Source organism: Cyrtonyx montezumae, unplaced genomic scaffold (assembly GCF_038088225.1).
Source record: "Cyrtonyx montezumae isolate F1298 unplaced genomic scaffold, pur_monq_1.0 scaffold_8, whole genome shotgun sequence".
NCBI lineage: Eukaryota > Metazoa > Chordata > Aves > Galliformes > Odontophoridae > Cyrtonyx > Cyrtonyx montezumae.
In genome coordinates, this window is record NW_027072089.1 from 102,531,327 (window position 1) to 102,551,625 (window position 20,299).

At 37.5% G+C, this 20,299-nt stretch overlaps 1 protein-coding gene across 1 annotated transcript in view; it reads left to right on the top strand.

The window, feature by feature from the left end:
• The window catches only part of CPNE4 (copine 4), a 211,832-nt gene that overhangs the window by 145,835 nt on the left and 45,698 nt on the right, over positions 1 to 20,299 (top strand). Inside the window, exon 8 of the mRNA XM_065752112.1 lies at positions 17,153 to 17,251. Within this exon, the coding sequence (XP_065608184.1) occupies positions 17,153 to 17,251 (99 nt within the window). The remainder of the gene's footprint in view (positions 1 to 17,152; positions 17,252 to 20,299) is intronic.

Sequence of the window (20,299 nt, forward strand, 5' to 3'; positions counted from 1 at the left end):
GATCACATAGTGGATCAGTGCTACAGCAAGGGAGCACTGCCACTGGACTTCTTGACACTCAATAGCAGGGCTATAAGGTGGCTGTTAAACAGAAATAGATGTTTTCTATAGATGATTGTTCACTGGAATAATCTGGCTTAATGGTGTCAGAAAAATCATGGTAATATACCTATTTGACAAAAGTTGTCCTTGAGAAATATTTTTGACAGTATTAGTTTCTGCTTAGAGTGAGAGAGAAAGATGTAGAGTGATTAGCACTGCAAGAGCAAGAACATCTGATCTGGATGATATGCAGAAAACCCATTTGTATACATGTAATTGGCTAAATACAAACTGATTTTACCACTCTTTTCTATTGAAGCAGGTCTACATTGTATAATTGGATTGGAGGGAGTGAACAAGAGAAAGACTGATGCTATCGTCCGATACATAAATGCTCTCATTTCATGTGGGAAATTCAGGTTCAAAACTTCATCTTTATAAATGTTTAAAGATTTATGCAAAGGCAATCAGCTCCAACGGAGAATAATAATAGAAGCACCAAGCGAAAGCCTCAAATATCCATCAATACAGGAGCTAAAGTCTTTCACTGAAAAGAGGAGAAAATAGAGAAGGAAGTCAAAGCAAAATGTGCTACACCTATGAGGCTGAAGCACTACTATTCTCTCATTCGATCTGTAAGAGAAAAGTGAGCAGTCTTATGTTTGTTGTAATACAGGAGTCTTCTGCAATACCAAAAGTTCTCCAGGGAGACAGAAACCTTTTCCCACATGCTGTCAATTAGGAAAAAGTTTAATATTTACAAATACTATCAAAGACAGATCAATCAAGCAAGATCTTAAAAGTGTTCACTCACTAAGGTAGGGAACTGAACTATTACATGAGGAGTCCGTAATGCTCCCTTTGAAAGGGGCAACAGCTGCTTGTAGATTTCTGTAGTATATCTGGAAGGAAGTACTCAGTCAGTTTGTGTTGTTATTTTCTTTCAGCAGATAAGTAAAAATACACAGAAATTAACCCAACATATTCTACAAGTTTCAGATGCTGCGTCATGTGCACAGATACCTACAGGTCATTTCTGAATGCAAAACATGTTGTATATACTTTTTCCAACTAAATGCAACAGTACTATGTTGAGGCTTACAAATAACAAGTTGACATTTTTCTATAAATTTCATATTAAATTTCACCTCATACTTGCATTATTCAGTACTGAAGTGATATTATATCACCAAAATGAGCACTTCACTTCCTATCTGAGATGTGTTTTCAATTATTTGAGTCTCCATTAAGGACCATGCCAGCTCTTCATGCACTACCGGAGTTCAGCCTAACAGTACCGTGTGTGCAGTCAGAAAGCAAAGTCTATGACCAAACAATGCAGAGATTTCAATCCTGGGCTGTGTTACCTCGTCTGGAGTAGAGGTTTCTATAGGCCTTGAGTACTCTCAGGCCTATTTATATGAAAGATTGCTTACTTATCTCTCTTTATATTTCCTGAGAGATCCTACCCTAGATTTCATCTTTCCACTTTCCACTCAGAGTCCCCACTGACTACTCAGCTTCACCTTAATATCTTGACTGTTAACTGACTGACTGCTCAGCAACATTATTTTTTACTACAGCCAAGGGAGGTCTCTCTGGGAGAACTTATATAGCCATGGAATAGTTGATCAAACTGGAAGGTGGGGGCTAGCTTACTGACAGACTTACAGGTATTACTTTAAAAATGCTCCCAGCAATACTGCAGAAAATTTAAAAATACTGAGGGTAATTGCTGGCATGCTGGTGTACTCCCAGTGGAAATGAGTGTTTTGTGTGCTGCACCCCTTGTGTGCTGATTGTCTAGCTTTCACCTGTCTTGGTGTCTCTTCTGAGCACTTAACAGAAGCTAGAAGTCTCCTGGGAATCTTATGCTTCTGTACACAGTGGGTTCATCACAAATAAGAAATATTTCTCTGTATGCAAGTGATAGGTGTAGAAAAGCCTGAGTTGACTGAAGAGCTGCCGTGGTTGGCACACTTTGTTATGTGATTTCGATTTTGACATAAATGTATATTTCGTAGCGCAAAAGAAAGTATGTGGTATTAGTTCCCTCTTTTTCCAAGTAGCTCTGTTGTAGAATGGTACAAAGTTGTAATCCTGCCATCACCATCTCATAATCTGTACGTATTTGGATAGGGTCTTATTTGGGGAAGATGGCAGTTGTGTACAGGAAGGGTTTCTGGTATAAAGCTTATTTCTTTTATGAAACATGGAACCTTCATTGTTATGTCTGCTATTCATTTTGTTAAAATCCATAGTAGAAATGACTGTACTCTGAAGAGATGTCATCTGCTTTATTTCTGGTGAGTTTTTTTTAGAGACAGAGACCTCACACTTGCAGATTTTTTTTCCCAGATGTTCCTTCCAAGGGCCCTATCCAAATGCCATTCAAGGTCAGTGAGACGTTCTCAGTTGGTGTAACTGATACAGCTCCATTTACATCTGCTAATGTTGACAGTTCACATCGGTTGATGCCTCCTAATCTTTGCTTTAGAGAGAATTGTTTTTGCTATATATGACTAGTATTAGATTGCATACTTTATATTCATAGTGTATAGAGTGCATTGCTAAGTAGGTTAGACTCCTCTGTGCTGCCTACTTGTCTCAAGACTAATGTTGTTCCATTTCATAATGACATAATGGTGCCACCTGCAGTCCAGAGCCTTATACAAGTGGTTTCAGATAATGTGGTTCACAGCAGTGAACGGATTGAGCACAGTGACATGAAAGATGACAATAGTCAGTCATCTGTAGAAGCCACCACATTTTAAGAAGCCTACTTTATTTTTGTTACCATAGTAAGAGCTTAATTTTGTCACACTTTGCCTTGAAAATGGAGTTAATGATGACAAAATCAATGAATTGTTGTCAGAGGTATCTAATAAAACTCAGTAGCATTATTCTCTGCAGCTCTGTATGGTACAGAGTGTGCTGGATCACTTCATTGCAAATTTCAGTCTCTACACGCTCAACACAAATATGGAAAACCTGAGCCCTGGCAAAACCATGCTTGAACCTAAGAGATTTTGTGCGTTTTGTTGGTGAAGTATGATCAGAGTTTCTCATCTATCTGTGAGCATTTATCCTCTCTTTCTTTTTTTTTTTTTATTTTTTTAATGGTGAAACATCTCTCCATGCCAAGGGATGTTCAACTACTAAATATTCTGCTAGGAATTCTTTATTATTATTACAAATTTCAGTATGTGGAGTTTGGAATGGTTTTCAGTGTTTTTTCTTATTTTCACTGTTGTTAAAGAGAAAGCAGTTTGTGCTTTACATATGTGCAGAATACCTCTCTCAAAAGTGATGAGATAATGTGGAAACATAATACATGGTTTGGGAAACGGGGAGAAGGAGCATGATGTAGTAGAGAAAATACTCAAAAGTCTTGTTTGTTCCAGTTGCGGTTGTTTAGTGGGATGAATTTGTTACTTATTTCTTTGATTTTTTTTCCAATTACTTTTCGTTGTGGGTAGTCTTCAGAGAACATCTGCTGACTTGCTAGACAAATCCCTTTATTCTGCCTGAATATTATTCTCTGTGTAGGGTCTTTTATTTTACTGAAATGTGTTTGTTGCTTAATAGCTACTCTATTGATAAAGGTACTTGTTTTATTTAAACGTCCTCATGTCCTTTAATCGTAGTGAGATAAATCACCCACATTAGAAAGAAATTGGGTTATAATTACATGAAATTAAATGTTTGATTCACTTTCTTCTTCCATTGGTAATTATTTTAATGATAGTTTTATAACACACCTAGCAGAGTAATGAAAGAATGTCCACACCTACATCATTTTCTTGAACATAAAGGAAATTGCACATTAATCTGACAAAATGTTGACATTACAGAATGAATTATCAGCTCAATTTTCACTAGGCCTCTTTTTATTCACCTCCAATTATTGTGCTGTAATTTTGATCATTTAAACAACCTAAGTACCCAATTGTTTATTCACAGAGGGTACTTAGCTATCTAAGCACTGTGACTTCCAACCATTTATTTGGATTACAACAATAAAGCTTAGCTTTCTTAAGTCTAGTTTTTGGGTACAAGCTGCTCTCTTTGCTGAAGCTCTCTTTTTTTCTGAAATGCTGTATTTCTGGAGCACAAATCCTACGAGGAGCAGCTGAGAGAACAACTGGAATTGTTCAGTCTGGAGAAGTGGAGACACAGGGGAGACTTTATTGCTCTTCAGAACTGCCTGAAAGGAGGCTATGGCAAAGAGAGGGTCTGTCTCCTGTGTAACCAACAATAGGACTAGAGGGAATGGGCTTGAGTTTCAACAGGGGAGGTTCAGGTTGGATATTAGGAAATACTCCAAAAGAGTGGTGAGGCAGTGACACAGGATGTTCAGGGAGGTAGTGGAGTCACCGTTCCTGGAGGCATTCAAGAAATATTTAGATGTTATACTAAGGGACGAGGTTTAGTGGGGAGATATTGGTAGAAGGTGGATGGTTGGACTAAGTCTTGGAGGCTTTTTCCAAACTTGGTGATTCTATGATTCAATTATTTTTTTCCTTTCTCCAGTCAACTGAAAACTCTGTTAAACCTAGTAGTTTGCTAGTTTGATGCACCATAATATACTCCAGAGTAATAAACACACTATTTTCTCCCATTCTGTCTTGCAGTATTATTTAGTCTGGGATGTGGCACTGAGTAGTTTTGAGAGCAGGCAGACTGAAACACAGAGCATTTATTTTACAGAAAGTTCTCAGGCAGGCAGCCACTTCCTTTTATTTGCTCTTGTACTTTCTGCGTAGCCTGGTCAGTGATTTGGAGTGGGAAGAATGGCAAGAAAATGGGCAGGTATGTACAACATCTCCATTCTATTCTTCTATACCCTTTGTCCACTGAAGTATTTTGAGTTGCTCTTCACAACCTAGTATTCTTCAAGTACACTTAGATTTAATTCAACTAACAAAAAGTGGTGATAGAACCATATGCGGTGGAGAGCTTTGGCTATTCAACACAGTAATTAGAAACTGTTGCAAGGATTCACCCATGGCTGGTTGACATCCACCTCTGAGGTGAACATGGCAGCTCTTCTAGAGCATCCAGAAATGATCTGTGGCAGTCCAGGGTAGAAAGCAACAAATAAAGCTGCTGCAGGCTGACTTGTAGGGGTTGTGGTGATGTTAGAAATGTAATTGCTCATGTTAATATCAGGCCAGTAAACAGGGTCAGCTCTCTTGTCCTTTGAAATGAGTGTTTTGGCATGCTCCAGGTGCAGCAACAGCACTTGAAGTTGTGGCAGTGTTTTCTTCAGCAAGCATCAGTCCAATCCTGAATCTAGAAAGTGTCCCCCACACTGAAAAATCCAACCAATAACACTGCCACCTTAGGGATCAATCAAATAACAGCAGTATCAGCCATAATATAGCATGTAGTATTTGCCTTCACCTCTGCCTTTTGCCAAAATCATGTTTCATTTGGGTAGGGTGAAGTTGTATCTCTCCCTCTTTGTTTAAATACCACTGATGATATTCATATATTTTTTTGTGTTTTTGTTTGGTATTAATCTTTATTTGTTTATTTTAAAGGCAGAAACATGTTTGAAAGGTGCAGTACTTTCAAAGCTGCTTTTCCTGTTGGAAAATTGTTAGTTCAATAGTAACAGAGAATCCCAAAGATTTCTTGACACCAGACAATATTATCTCATATTGCCACTGGAAAATATGTCAAGAAAAGGAATTTGAATGGGAATTTCCATCTTGAAAATCTTAACTTTGGGCTTCTCACTGCCACTTCTGGGCAGTTTGAATTCTTGTTTGTGAAAATGTGAATACATCAGAATTTTGCTGATTTCCTACTATATTGTGAACTTCCCCATAGTCACTACAAATCACTCACAGGTGAAAAACAGGACAAGTACAGAAACTCTTTAGAATGAATATATCACTTCACAAAAATCATCTGTCCATAGACAGAAGGAGAGATAGAAAATTAATCATATAAATTACTGTTTGCACATGCTTTGCTTTGTCTATGTGGAAAAAAAATCACAGTAGTGATTCAAGACTTGAACTACATTGTAGACTGTTTTGTGTACACCAGACCATTTATCTCTTAGAGATATTGTTATGCTGTTTATTATATTGGTACACTCACTGTCAGATTCCTTTTCATTGCCATCTATATTGCTGAATTTCCTATGAGTCTGGCTTTATACATCATCATGTTTCCTTGCTCACGAGGCAGGAAAACGTATATATTGCTTTCATATAAAGCAATATTAATATTCAACTTTAAGTTTTGGATTTGGACAATATATGTAATAATATATATGTTATGAATAATATATAGCTAATGTATTTTGTACTGTTTTTTATGTTAGATATTAATATGTAATTATACTACCTTAAAATATTAAGTATTTATACAAGGGCTGCTCTGAAAGTAATGCATCATATTTTATTATGCTGTCCCATGTTGTCAGAGGCAGATGTTGGTATGACAGTAGAGGTTGAACTTTCCCACCAGTATCCTGTTACGTGTTGTTGCCATGAGACAGGTGGCAGCAGAGGGGCAGTACATCAGAATGGCATCTGATAACAGAAGTTCAGGTGGAGCAAAGGTGTGGGATTGAATTATTCTATGTGGAAAAAATGACACCCACTGACATTTGTAGCCACTTGCTGAATGTTTCTAAAGACCAAGGAGTGGATGTGAGAACAGTGAGGCAGGAGGTGGTGCATTTCAGCAGTGGCAACAGCAACAGTGGGTCATCTCCACTGGTGCAGATTTTAGGAGTGCAGTATTCAGACTCCTGTTCATCACTAGTCAAAGTGCATAGCTAACGGTGGTGACTGTGTTGAGGAATACTGTTTCACAGCAGAGAATTTCCTCCATCAAGTAGTGTTATTGTGCTGTTTGTTATAGTTTCCATTGAAATTAATAGGAAGCATTACTTATAGAGTGACATCCATTTATTCCACAACGTTCTATCTGCTCCACTGGGAAGATATCTGGCTTGACTAGATGCTGAATAAATCACTGCTCAGGCTTTCATCTCCTTTCTATATCACTTCACCCATATGGAAACCTCAGTGGTTCTGCTTTCCTCAGTCTTTTTGCTACAACGCTTTTTCTCCTTTCCCTTCATGCTCCTGTTGTTACAAAACTATTATTCCAAAAGAAGCTACTGAGAGACTGAGGATGCTTGGGTTGCCCAATCTGGAGAAGAGGATGCTGAGAGGCAACCTCCCTGCTCACTGCAGCTCCCTGAGGAGGGGAAGGAGAGAGAGGTGCCAGGCTCTTCTGGGCACCAATGGCAGAGTGGGTATGGCACAGAGCTGTGCCAGGGGAAGGTCACAGTGGGCGTTAGAAAACATTTCTTTACCTTGAGGGTGGTCAAATGCTGGAAATTCCTGGAGAGGTGATTGATGCTCTGTGTCTGTCAGTGCTCAAGAGGCATTTGGACAATGTCCTCAATAACACGCCTTAGCTTTTGGGTAGCCCTGATATAGTCAGGCACCTGGACATGATGTTCTTTATATGTCCTGTCTGACTGAACTGTTTTATGCTGTGCTATGTTGTGCTAAAACCTTCAGATCTACTAGTCATGTAGCATAACTGTGGTGCTGGACACCTTGGGTTTCCAGGCTGCTCCTTCCCAGTTCTCAAAAGATCCTGGAAACAAGCATATTGATTGGAAGCACAGGAACTCTCTGTCTGTGTGCCATTTCTCCCAGTGAGTTTACTGTCAAGTTGCCATGCCACCATGTGGCATGTAGGCTTATAGAAAGAGTTGTTATGGGAAGAGACAAACCACAAGAATAAGGGATAGTTAGTAAGAACTCTTAATTATGGGAAATATTTGTAAAATGCTTGAATGGATACAAGAGAAAAACAAACAGACGAAGGAAGTCTGCATAGTCTTAATCAGTCAGGCGGTTACTATAATATCTGTTTTCTACCTAGAACAGGAAGAAAAGACAGAAACTATGTTACTGTATGTGTACAAAAAACAGCAATCTGAATAATTATGTAGAAGCTATATTATATATTAAGACTGCTACTGTCTGTTTCATAGATTTAGCTTGTAAGCTTCCAAGAAACAGAAAAATATCTGCTATTTAGCTGACATATAATCAGTTTTGAAAGATTCAGACACCATGTCATGGTCTTAATATAACTCTTACTGGAAATCTTTGATGATGCTTTGCTGAGGGAGTTTGTGGCAGTGCAGTGGCTTAGATTCTGCATTAAGGTGCTTTCAGTATCTGCAAAGGAGATTAATTCATCACTAAACTCAACATAGGACATAAACCAAAACTCTGACGAGAAAACAAACTTAAGAGCAATACTAAAAGTGGCTGGGGACTTTCTTTTTAAATACATTATCTGTGCAGTAATTAACAGAAGATATACTGAGGATACAGCTTGAAGCAACTGCATGTTTGTATGAGAGCAAGAATAGAAGTTTGGAACAGCATGCAAAAAGAACCCAACAAAATGAAAAGAAAAAAACAACAGCAAAAACCACCCCATGACCTGAAACAAGACAACTTACAGCCAATGATGACTGCTGTGATTAATGCAAAATGTTCAGGAGTTTCATGAGAATGGATTTTAAAGATTTTGCATGTGAGTGAATAAGAGAAGACCTATATTTTCCCTGACCTTCACTCTTCAGATAAGTTTAGGTTTAACCTCAACCTCTTACATTATTTTATCCATTTCAGGTATAGTGGCTTATGCACTACCTAAAAATTTGAATATTTCAGTTTTTTGTTTTCCTTAGGAAATTATTGTTTAGAACATTATTCTAGTAAACATTTAGAACTACATTGCACTTTTTAATTGATTCCTTGTCCAGATTACACAAAAAACTTTCCATATTTGAATCCTCTACCAGTCTTCGTTTTATAAATTATCCAAAACTGGGAAGATCCACCTCTATGGCTATTTGTACAGCTGTATCATCCACTGAATAGAGTGACCAGTTCAGGGCCATTAAACCCAATGCTGTTTGCCAGGTCACTCTTTTGCAACGACATCCAAGAGACATGTGTAATTAAATCCCCCACTGATTGACAACAGAAAGATCAGTGTAATCAGTCACTTTGTATAAATGTTCCTCGTTATTGCAAGTAGTGTTTGGGGACAGATTTGTGTTGCTGTGGTGGGGAGGAACATTTTGTACTCCTTCTGCCAACTGTCATCATCTTCCTTTCATGCTCTAGATGTAAGACAATGGTTGAATTTTATCTGCTGACTTTCAGTGCACAAAGTAAAGCTAATTTGAGTCTTTTAGAAACTGAGAATAAACAAGGGGAACTGGATTGAGTCCTGTTCTGTCTGACAGATTATTGATTGCCCATTAATTGTGATATATTTCACTCATGTGCCTGCAGCTTGTCCAGCAGGTACATCAGAGAGTCATTGGCCTATTTGGACAAAGTCATAGGCTCAAAAAGTGAAATCTTGTTGATGCAGATGGACCGTCACTCTTTTATATTTACTTGAAAGATGCTACACACTGCAGTCTCATCTGTTAGACAACAAAATCTTTACAAACACATGCAGGATACTTAAAAATTATTATTCCATTTCTGGGTTGCTTATTATGTTGCTTCTGTTGTTTTGAATGAGGAAATAGAAAAAAAGGGACGTTACAGTTAACATGGAGTTCTTTGCCCTTAACATATAGAAGTTGTAGAGTCTAATATGTAGGTAGTACAAACACACAGACATTTATTTTAGGCTAGTGTGCAAATCTAAGTTTGCATTCACATCCACGCTGAACCTGTTCAGTAACTGTGCAGTTTCTTCTGTGTATCCTGAGGATTTTGTTGCATAATCCTTCCTGAGACTGCAGAAAAGTAGTTTATCTTTTTGTAAGCACTGAATCCTACAGTCATTAAAAATCTAGTTGAAAGTCATCCTTCAAATGATGTAACTTATTTTAGCATATTTCTCTGTTTCAGGGGAGTATATCTAGTGTGCATTTGTATACACTAAATAGGGTGAAAGATCTTTGTCTGAGACTCCTAGACACCCTTGTGATACAAATAAGGATAGTCAACAAGCTATATTTTATAACTAATTGATTTTGAAACGACCCTGCTGCTTCTTACGTACTGTGATCTGTCAAGAAGAAACAATATCGAATCGAGAGGCTTCTCGTCATTGCTGAGACACTGCCAGTGTGCTCAAATCCCTTGTGGTATAGAGAGGGGGATGCGATAATGGCAGTTCTGCAACAGGTCCCTTTTTTTCCATTTGGCAAGAAGTGAAATATGCTCAGGCTGGTCTTGTATCCCTGTGCTGTCAGTAGCACTCATCTGGTGTATCAGAGCAACTGCCACTCTGTAGAAAACTGGATTTTCCTTCCTTTCTCTCTTGTCTCCAGGGTAGAAATTTTTGAAACCAAACTTCATGTGTGCTTAGATCCAAAGGAAGATTATTTTTCTTTGTGTTTTGACCGTTGTTTTGGGTGTTGTATTTATGCTAGCTTGTGAAAATGAATGTTGAATCACTTGCCATTAACCAAGAGGAAGCTGTTGATGAGTTTCTGGCTCAAGTCTCCATCTGTGTCAATAGGCAAAGAACATGAAAGACAATACAATCTTATTAACTTTTGACACACATCAGTTACCACTGCCTATGTCAAGAGGCAAGGCACTATGGTACTGGTGAAATCCTGGCACCTGTTGAAGCTAATAGAAAACATCTCCTAACTAATGCCTATAACAAAGCTGCAATTTTGACTAATGTCATGCCTGTCCATTGCTGGGGATCAGTTAATTCAAATTCAGTAGAAATTAAGCTATAGTTCTCAAAAATATATATATATAATCAAGAGAGTAACTTTGAAAGTTGTTTCTAGATTGCCTTCATAAAGGTTGCACAAGCGTAACAGTATATGGTGTAAGCTCTTCCTTCCCTATTATTCCAGTTTTTTGAGTAGTTCTGTTTGAAAAATGGAGACAATATTAAAAAAATAATAATAAAAGTTCAAATATATTATCTGCAGTGCTCTGAGAAATGCCAGCAAGAGACTTGCAAGAAGCATTGGTTCATTTCTTCTGTACAGTCTGTTCTCACTGGAGCTCAACTTCAGAGGAAATCTGAAATGAGCCATAAAAAAAAACCACATTTATTTACACTTGTTGGAAAAGCACAGCTATTGAAAAGAGAAAACTAAGTGACGGCCAGCTTGGGTGAAAAAGCCCAAACTGAGGAGTATCACAGAAAGCAAAAAAGACCAAATTCAGTTATTCACCAGTGTGTAACCCAGGTTTGCAATGCGGACAATGAAGAACTGAGCCTTGAAACTTCATGAATACAGAAACAAGATAGCATGAAGTGCTCTAGCTTTAGTACTAAAGATTTTATATAGTTTTTTCTCATGCCCATGTGGGGGATAATAGGTAGGTAGTGGATAAAGACCATCCTATAAAAAGCCCTTCTTTGAAGTATTCCAAATGGGGTGTATGTATACTTCAGGGAGGTCCAGTAGATGGTTTACTTTGCTATCAGGAAATAATAAACCTGTTGAGACAGACTGTGCCAGAAAAATCACTTTGATGATCAAGTAAATATTTTTTTTTCTGAGACTTTCTTACCTTCTCTGTGAGGTCTTTCTGAGATTTTTATTTTTTTGATCTTGAAGAATGAACCTAAGATGATTTTCTGTTTGTAGCCTTATACCACCTCTCAGTACCTGCAGCTTGGGGTGATTATACAAGTAGTGCAGGACACTGACATTTGCCTCAGGATTTTGTTTTCTCCCCTGTGTTAAACAGGGGGAAATCTGTATATTGTTAAACAGAAGCATAAGGAAAAGCCACCCACAACAGATTGTGTTCAACCACTTTTCCTATACCGTGGCCCTGTAACCTAGTTATGGACTGCAGGCATTTACTGAACAAAGAGAATTCTCTTCCTTAAAAGGTATCCTATGGATACTGAAGTAAAGCCACAAAGATAAATCTCCTTTTTTTTTTTTTTGTGCAATGTGTAAGCTAGGATCTCATCTGCATTGGAGCCAGATCAGACTAAGGAGCCTCATAGTCAGGGGACTTGCTTGGGCTTCTGCCTTTTTGGCTGTTTTGCCCATCTGCTGGGATAAGACTGTTGGAGAGTGGGCATTTTGTCTTCTCAGCCACCATAGTTTAGTCCCAAGTAAGCAAAGTGCTTTAGGTTGAGTGTGTTCCAGTGCTGTACCTCCACAGCCAGGTGGCAAGGTAATGCCAGCATAAATCATGCAAACATGAACAGTCATGTTCAGGCTTTGAGCATAAGCACAGCTGGGCAAACAAACTCAGGCTTGCAAGACTGGGAATTTTCTAGTTTTTGGTTTGGGTTTTGTTGTTGTTGTTTGTTTGTTTTTTTCATTCTGTAATCTGCAGTGTCTGGCAGGCGGAGGGAAAATCAAATGGATTATTTTCAGGAAGTACATTTTTTGTGATCTGGCTGTTAGCTACCTCCAGATAGAGTTTAGTCATGAGGCTCACTGCCAACCTATTAAAAACTAACTTTCAGAACATGTTTCACTCATTGAAAACATGGTCTGACTCTCATAATGAGAGTTGGAACACCTCTTTGTTGACTCAAGAGAGGTCACAGAAATTAAACCTTAAAAAATAAAGTTTCAGTTTGGATTGTATGGTCAAAATCTGAGGTAGAAAATTCTAATTTTACTATTGAATGATCAAACAAGGATGCCTTACTCTGTTGGAGACACTGGAATAAATTATTTTATTTCTAATTTGACATCATTAAATCACGAGGCATCACTGTTGGCTGCAGATAGAGGATGGTCAATAAAGTCCAAATGATATTTTGTGAACTGGAATTAAAAATGTAGGTGTTTTTTACTCACACATCGGTAGCAAGGGTAGAAAATTAAGCCAGAGTAGCCTGTGCTGTTGTAGCTTCAGTGCCAATGGAATTTTTCTTGCATGCTAATCAAAAATTCCCTTTGTAGTGAGAGTACTGCCCGTATCTAGACTTGATGAGAAAGCTAGGTGGAAATAAAATCAGAAAAATGTCCATATGCATCCATCCGAGAGATCTTTTTCTTCCTAAAATTGACCCTTCCTCCTCTTCTCTTCAGTGAAAAAGTAAAATTTCAGGCAGGAAGCTGAAGGAAAGAAGATGTGGATAACCAGGGTGAATCCTTTGATGCCTTATTTACCAAGTCTGCTGTTTCAGTCGAGTATAGTGCTTCTTGAGAGATCTTGAAGCAATGTTCTCTCTCCCTGCTACAGAAGATATCTTTGGGAGGGAGGAAGGACCCTATATGGATGGAGGATTTTGTCCATCGTTCCAGTTAGCAATATTCCACCACCATGTAGGATTAGATAGTCAGAAGTTTTTGTTCCCTGTATCTGCACTTGTAACCAATAGGTAGAAGGCTGACATCTTTCATCAGTTATCTGAGCACTGATTTAACAGTGTTTAGAATTAAATATATGGAAACTGTCCTTAATTAATGCGACTTCTAGTCCAGTTTAAATACACTATTAATTGTCTGCTTAAGAGACCTGCAAGAGGGCAGAGCCAAATAATTAATACAGGTTTACCTAGAGAAAAAGGATTATCTATGGAAGACTTCTTTTGAAAAGCACATAGGGTCTTCATAAAAAAGAAAAAAGCTTGTAAATATTTCATAAGGAAATAATCCTTTGATTGCCACCTCTGGTCTTGATTCTGAATATTTTTCAAGGTGCTTCCCTCCTTATTTTTTCTGTCTGAACAGGTTTTTATAACAAGTTCTGTTTTCAAGTGTATTTTAGAGGTATTTTTCACATATAGTTGAAATGTAGAATTATTCATGTGTAAAAATGTTTTTCCGTGATTAACAAATAATTTATATGGCAAAATGTGAAACTCTGGGAAAAAAAAAAAAAGTTGTCAGAGATGTATTTGCACCCTTTCTCCCTTAGCTGTGACTGTGCAAATGCACTGAGATAGCACTGTCATTAGCTGCCTTTTACATGAAGCCAGTATAAAGATTAAAATACCATCTGGCTTTCTGAAAACTAGTTATCAAACTTCAAGCTTGAAACAAACAGGCAGCATTTTATATGTAATTTAAATTTGCTCATCTCCAGTTAAAATTTTAATCTCAAATCAGCAGTCAGGGTTTTCCCTCTTCAGAGGATTTGGAATTTTAGCAGAAATTTTTCCAAGTTTTTCCTTTTCCTGGAGGTCTCCAATAACCTTGGGTCTTTTCTTGTATTTGTGCTCCAATGGAATATAAAGATAGAACCTGAAAAGTAAAATTCACAATAAAGTTTGTGCAATTTTTTTCCATGGTGAATTAGCTATTTTTTCAAAAATATTGAAAAGTAGCCATCATTACTAAAAATATATTTTTGCATCTTTATATCAATTTTTCTAAGATATTTTTGGCATATTCTTCACTTAATGTTGCCTCTAGAATCTTCAATCATTTGCACAATCATTACAGAAAAAAATACCTTTTTAGGTCATGCTTCATCTCTGAAATCCATTTTTTCATGAAAAAATTAGAAAGCAATTTCAATAAAAATTGACTAACTTGTATTAGCAGGAAATTTTAGAGAAAGAAAAAATGAAGCCTTTTCAAACTGTATGAAACAAATATATTTTCAGATTTGTTCTTTTGAGTGAATTAAATTGCTTTTTCTTGTTTTCATTTCTTGTTATTTCAATTTATAATTAGGACATAATGATTTTTATTGAAAATCTCATGAGAAGAATTCACCCAGTCTATGAATGATAGAAATACTGTGTTTAATTATGTTCCAGGTAACACTACCACCAGCAGAACTAGAAGCTCCTTCTCATTTGATTTTACTGTTGTAAAAAATTCAGTCTAAAAATAAGCAGACACAGGAATCCCTTTCCGTGCCTCTGTCCTCCTCTCCTCTGATGTCAAAGCAATTAAAAAGGAACTACACGTCTTAGGGAAAAATATCTTTTTGATCTGGAGATCTTTTCATTTGCATTCACTGCATAAAGAAAAGCAAGCAAAATATGAAGTAATAGAGCAGCAAAGCTACCGAGTACTCAAGAGCCTGGTCTGTTCCTGGCCAGTGAGCTATTTTAGCTGATTAACATCTGGAGCAATTTGACGTAGACTTGGACTCTTTCCCTGTCAGCAGCCCTTTGTAGCACTGCTGCACATCTTCTGTATGAATCAGAGAAATTCCACTTGCATCAAACAAAATGTCTTCCTGATAAGTGGAAGTGTTGAAAGTTCAAAAAAAGGCTAAAAAAGGAACTTGAATGATATTTTGGGTGGTGGTATACTGCCTGAAGGAATCCTGGGGTATTAATTTACTGATGTCACCACCTGTGTTCTTTCTACAAACTGAGGTACCTGAGCTTTTAACAGTAATATAAATTCAGTAAACTGGCTTAGATATGCAGATTAAATACCTTCCTTTGCTTCAAGTCAAGGCATCTCACATGGACAATGAGGTTACTTATTAGCTTATGGCTGTGACAGGAGGTTGTTAATGATTTGTGTGATAACCCACTTGCTCTAAGTTGAGTTCTTGTTAAGATAGTCTTTCTGCTGAGAGTTCTTTTGTCCTTTTGTTCTTCCTCAAAGAATTTGGTCGTTTTGCCCGTGCCTCAGGCTTTCTATTGAGTTCCACACCCCCAGAGTTCATTTACAGACCACTGGTTTGATGATTCAGTGAAAAAGGATTGCCTACCGTGCTTAGATACGTTCTTTGTATTATTCAATATAAATGAAACCACATTAAAAGTCTGGCTGGATAGTGTAGCCTGTGAACATGCAAGTCTTTTTCACTGAAACTAATTCGGATATATGCTTAACTCTCAAGATCCAGTTAAGATTCATCAACTTCAGTTCCTTTCTGGGTGAATTCATAGTGTTCCTTTAGACAAAGCAAACTTCAGTTTGCTTCAGTCTGACAACACTCTGAGCAGCAAACCTGTATTCTTCTCATGTTGTATGATCACTAGGACTGGTGATTAAAAGCACTGAGCCTGGCTCAGATGAAGGGGCTTAATAAAACCTTCTGTCCCTAAGCTTGGCACCTCACTGTTGCAGCCCCATCACAGCTAGTAATGCAGGTCATACCTGCCTTGTTCAGCAGAGAGCTTCTCTACAACTCCACTGACCCAGTCTTTCATCCCACAGCTATGCAGATCTGGAAGACTCCTTGTGTGATAGCAGAGATGGTCTTGTGGCAATTCTACTTTAAAAAAGAAAAACAACAACAACAACAACAAAAAACACCAATAAAATAGTGATTTGGTATCAAGATGTATTCAGTAAGGGCTTCTGAGTCTGTCAATGTATGTAGGCTTTATCTGGGAAGACTGTGAGGCTGAATTTGGGATTTTGTTCTTTAATGCTGTAAGCTACGTTATTACTTTTGAGCTTGTTTTAAAAGTGATGTTTATCAAAGCTTACAGTTACTGATACGCACTTTGTCTTGGCTATCTGAATTTTATTTAGCTATATCTGTAAAATAAAATTCTCACAGCTCAAAGTCATTGAGATATTCATATTTATGCATCAATTTGTAAATGACTACCAGCAGGATTTGGCTTTACTAGTCACTGTTGAGCAGCACTGGAAAACAGCCAAGATGTGGACACCAGACACTGATGCGCATGAATTCAAAGCCATTTCAGAAAATGGTCTCTGTAATTTTTGTCTCACCTTCACTGGCTGTAAAAAGGAGATTAGCATTTGACCACAGCAACTAGCATTCTAAATAGTGACTGATATTTATAAAGCACTTTAGTGAGGTGCTTTGATCCTAATTCAGGACACCCATTTCAACATGAACATGCAAAGGTACATAGATACAGCATCTTGTATTTATACACCTAGCTAAAAGATGAGTCCTTTCTTTCTAAAATACATGACCTTGCTTTTATCAGCCAACTCCATGACACATAACTGTCAGTAGCAAGCTGTGTTGAGATTCCACTAGTCATTTCATTTTTATCTGGACAAGAATATGTTTTTAATATCACTGGTGATTTCCTTCTAGATAATACATTCTATCCTATGCATATCATAATTTATTCTGTGTTTGGTTTTTTGTTTGTTTTTGTCAGTAAAGCCAAATTTTTATTTGAAGAACAATGTGCTCTAATTTTCTTTTCCCTTTTGTCTCCCCAGTGCATAGTTTGGGACTGGGATTCCAATGGAAAACACGACTTCATTGGAGAATTTAGCTCAACTTTCAAGGAAATGCGAGGAGCTATGGAAGGGAGACAGGTATGTGGAAACCACTCTAGCAGGGTCAGTATATAAGTTTTGATGATCAGTGTTCCTGAGGCAGTTCTGTAATGCTGCAAATGACATTGTCTCATTTTTTTTCTAGGTAGCATAGTTGTTCTGTTTATCTCCTGTATATTTTACTGTTATTACATGATAATCCAAGAAAGCAGCCTATATCGCAGTTCTGTGTCTGAAATAATTAGACTGTTTTTCAAGTTAACGTTCCACAGAAATTTCTGCAAATATTTGTTGCCTTTGAACCTAGCACATAGGTTTGATTAGGTGCTGTGCTGTTATGGTAAAGCAGAGGCACAAGGTGATCAAAGATTTTGTAAGGTGGCCTACAGCCCTTCATTGGATGAGAGTCACTCTCCATTTTTCCCCATTCCTCATGTGCTGCATTTATTGCTACCAGCTCTAACTTGAACCTATCAGAATGAACTCAATTGATTTCTTAAATGCCTGATGAATTACAGTCCTATGGGAAAATAAAATTGTTAGCTTATTAATAATTTCCCTTCTTTAAGTCAGCCTGATCTTTTAAAATTGAAGTTGATGGTTATTATTGAATATGATAAATGATTTGTCATATCTAATTCAAGATACTGTTATTTCTTATTATTGCTTAACCCTGAAGGTGTTTTGATAAATTTTCTGAGGGGGAATTTGAAGTGTTGTCTTTTTAATCTGCTCATAATTTGTAATCACTGCTTCATGGTGATCTCAAAACTAGACAGAAATGCCTAATAAACTTTGTCTGGGCTTTGCATTAGCATTCTTGTTACACCAAGAGATTTTCCATCCAGAGCACCAGTAATGGCTGTGAAAGACAATCTATGTATTTTTTTATTCTGTTGGAGAAGCAGTGAGCTCTTTTCATCCCCTGCTAACAAAAAGAATGGTTACTCAGTCAGAAGCATGAGAAGTTAGTACAGTCATTTGTCAGTTCATATTCTAATCTATATAAATTCACACAGTAGTATCAGAGAATGATCCAGGAATATTTTAATGTAGCACAGCGCTGTAAGTGCCTGAAGCTTTGTGTAGCTAAGAGCTACATTTGTTATCCTGCAGGCTTCCTTTCACCTCTTACATCACAGTCTGCATTTCACGGCAGACATGCATGTTTTCTCCTCCATAGTCCTAAGACATTGTGACACTATTTTTCCCTTGTTGCCCTTATTCTATTTTTCTTATGCAGTTACTCTATGGGCTTGTACCTGCAAAACCTGATACTGTTGTAGGTGGTTCTCATGGAACACAATTGACACTAGTGTGAAACTCAGTCCTTCTACCCTTATCTCTTTATTAACCCTTGTTTTGTAGTCTATGAAAACAAGGTTTAGTGGATAAGGTAGTAGGTTGTAGCCATTTTAAAAATGGCTATAATATAATTCATAAAAATATAATATGATATTTAAAAAAATGCTCCCAAAATATGCATGCGTGTTCCAGATGGCTCTTGTCACCAGATGAACATGAGCTTCATTCAGCACTAATATCATATTCATCAAAAACAAGCAATAGACAATCTGAGGAAATCCTGATGAAAACAATATAGTTATTTTGGAGAAGGAATTGTGGGAGAGTCATGTGTTGTACCAGAAAAGTACCTTGTTTGGGAAACCATGTCACTTGTCTTCCTGGCTGGACAAAGGAGAGCAATTACCTTACTCCTTTTTTTTTTTTTTTTTTCCCTTTCTTTCTGTTTCTTTTTCACTCTTCCTGCCTACTTTTTTTCTCTACTCTTCAGAAGTAACTATTGCTGCTTAAGACAGTACATGCCTTAGGTTGTACAGTACATGCCATGGAACCATTAGTACATCTTGGTATTTGTCTCAGCATCCTTTGTGCAGCATGATGTAATGTGATAAGCATTTGTCATTTTTTTTCTTCAGTTTTATTCTCTCCAAAGAAAAAACATATACAATAGAGTGCTCACTTTGGATAAAAAAGGTTTGGTAAACCTTGACAGCAATTCACATTCAGCTGGATGAGTTGTTAAATATTTCTAGTAATGACAACCACATCAGAGAAATGTAATTATATGTGGATGAGGAGATGGATAGGTTAGATGGTCCTTCTTAGAAGAGATGTATTCATAGCCTCAGATCAGAAAATGTTCTGTTTTTTGTGTAGTACTCCTTCCAGTCAGAGGGATAGAACTGCCAGCTGGATCCCTCAGTCAATGATGCTAACCATTCATTTGCATAGCTTTGCAAGAGTGAGTATCTTGAAGATGAGGTCCAAAATCAGAAAGAGCTAGTTTGAAGAACAGAACCTAAGTCTGACATCCTTGTTTGAGTTACAGAGAAAGAACAATAAAACTTTTTTTTCTGGTTGAATTTTAGTTTGTGCGGTGTATTTTGTCTCCAGTTACAATACATTGTTATAGTTCTTTCAAAAGATAAACAAATCATCCTAAGAATTGTCAACCAGGGTTTTTTAACCTCCCAGGCAACTGGGAGGGATATAGGAGGGAGCATCTGCCATTGGCTGGGGATTTGAGAAGTTTCCCTAAGTACCAGCTTCAAATCTGGGTAAAGGAGGCTACACCAATGGCGTGGCTCTTCCTCTGCCTATCATCAGCATGTATTAGTTCATATCATCTCCACAAGTTGTCATAAATGATTTAAGCCATAAGGATGAGAGTAATGCAGTAGTTTGTGCTGGTGAGAAGGAAGAAATCTGTGTCATTTCTATACAGCTAATATTTTACATCATTTCATCAGTTCACCTCATCTCCATTTGGTAGAGTTGAGAAGGATGTTGAAGTTGTCTTTTAATTTTTTGTAGTTCATCTTCTGGAAAGCACTAACAGAATTCTTGTCCACTTCAACCTACTTCTCAGGTGAGGTAGCCAGGTTATCAAATGCTGCATAACCTTTTGGGATCGTCAGGTTGGATATATATGTGCTACTACTTCTGTACAGGAGATGGTGCTTCTGTGGCTGTTTCATATCCATGTCCTGGGCTGAGTGTTGATTATCCCAAATTTTGAATTTCAACTTCTAATCATGATGGTTGGCTAGCTGGCTTGCCTCC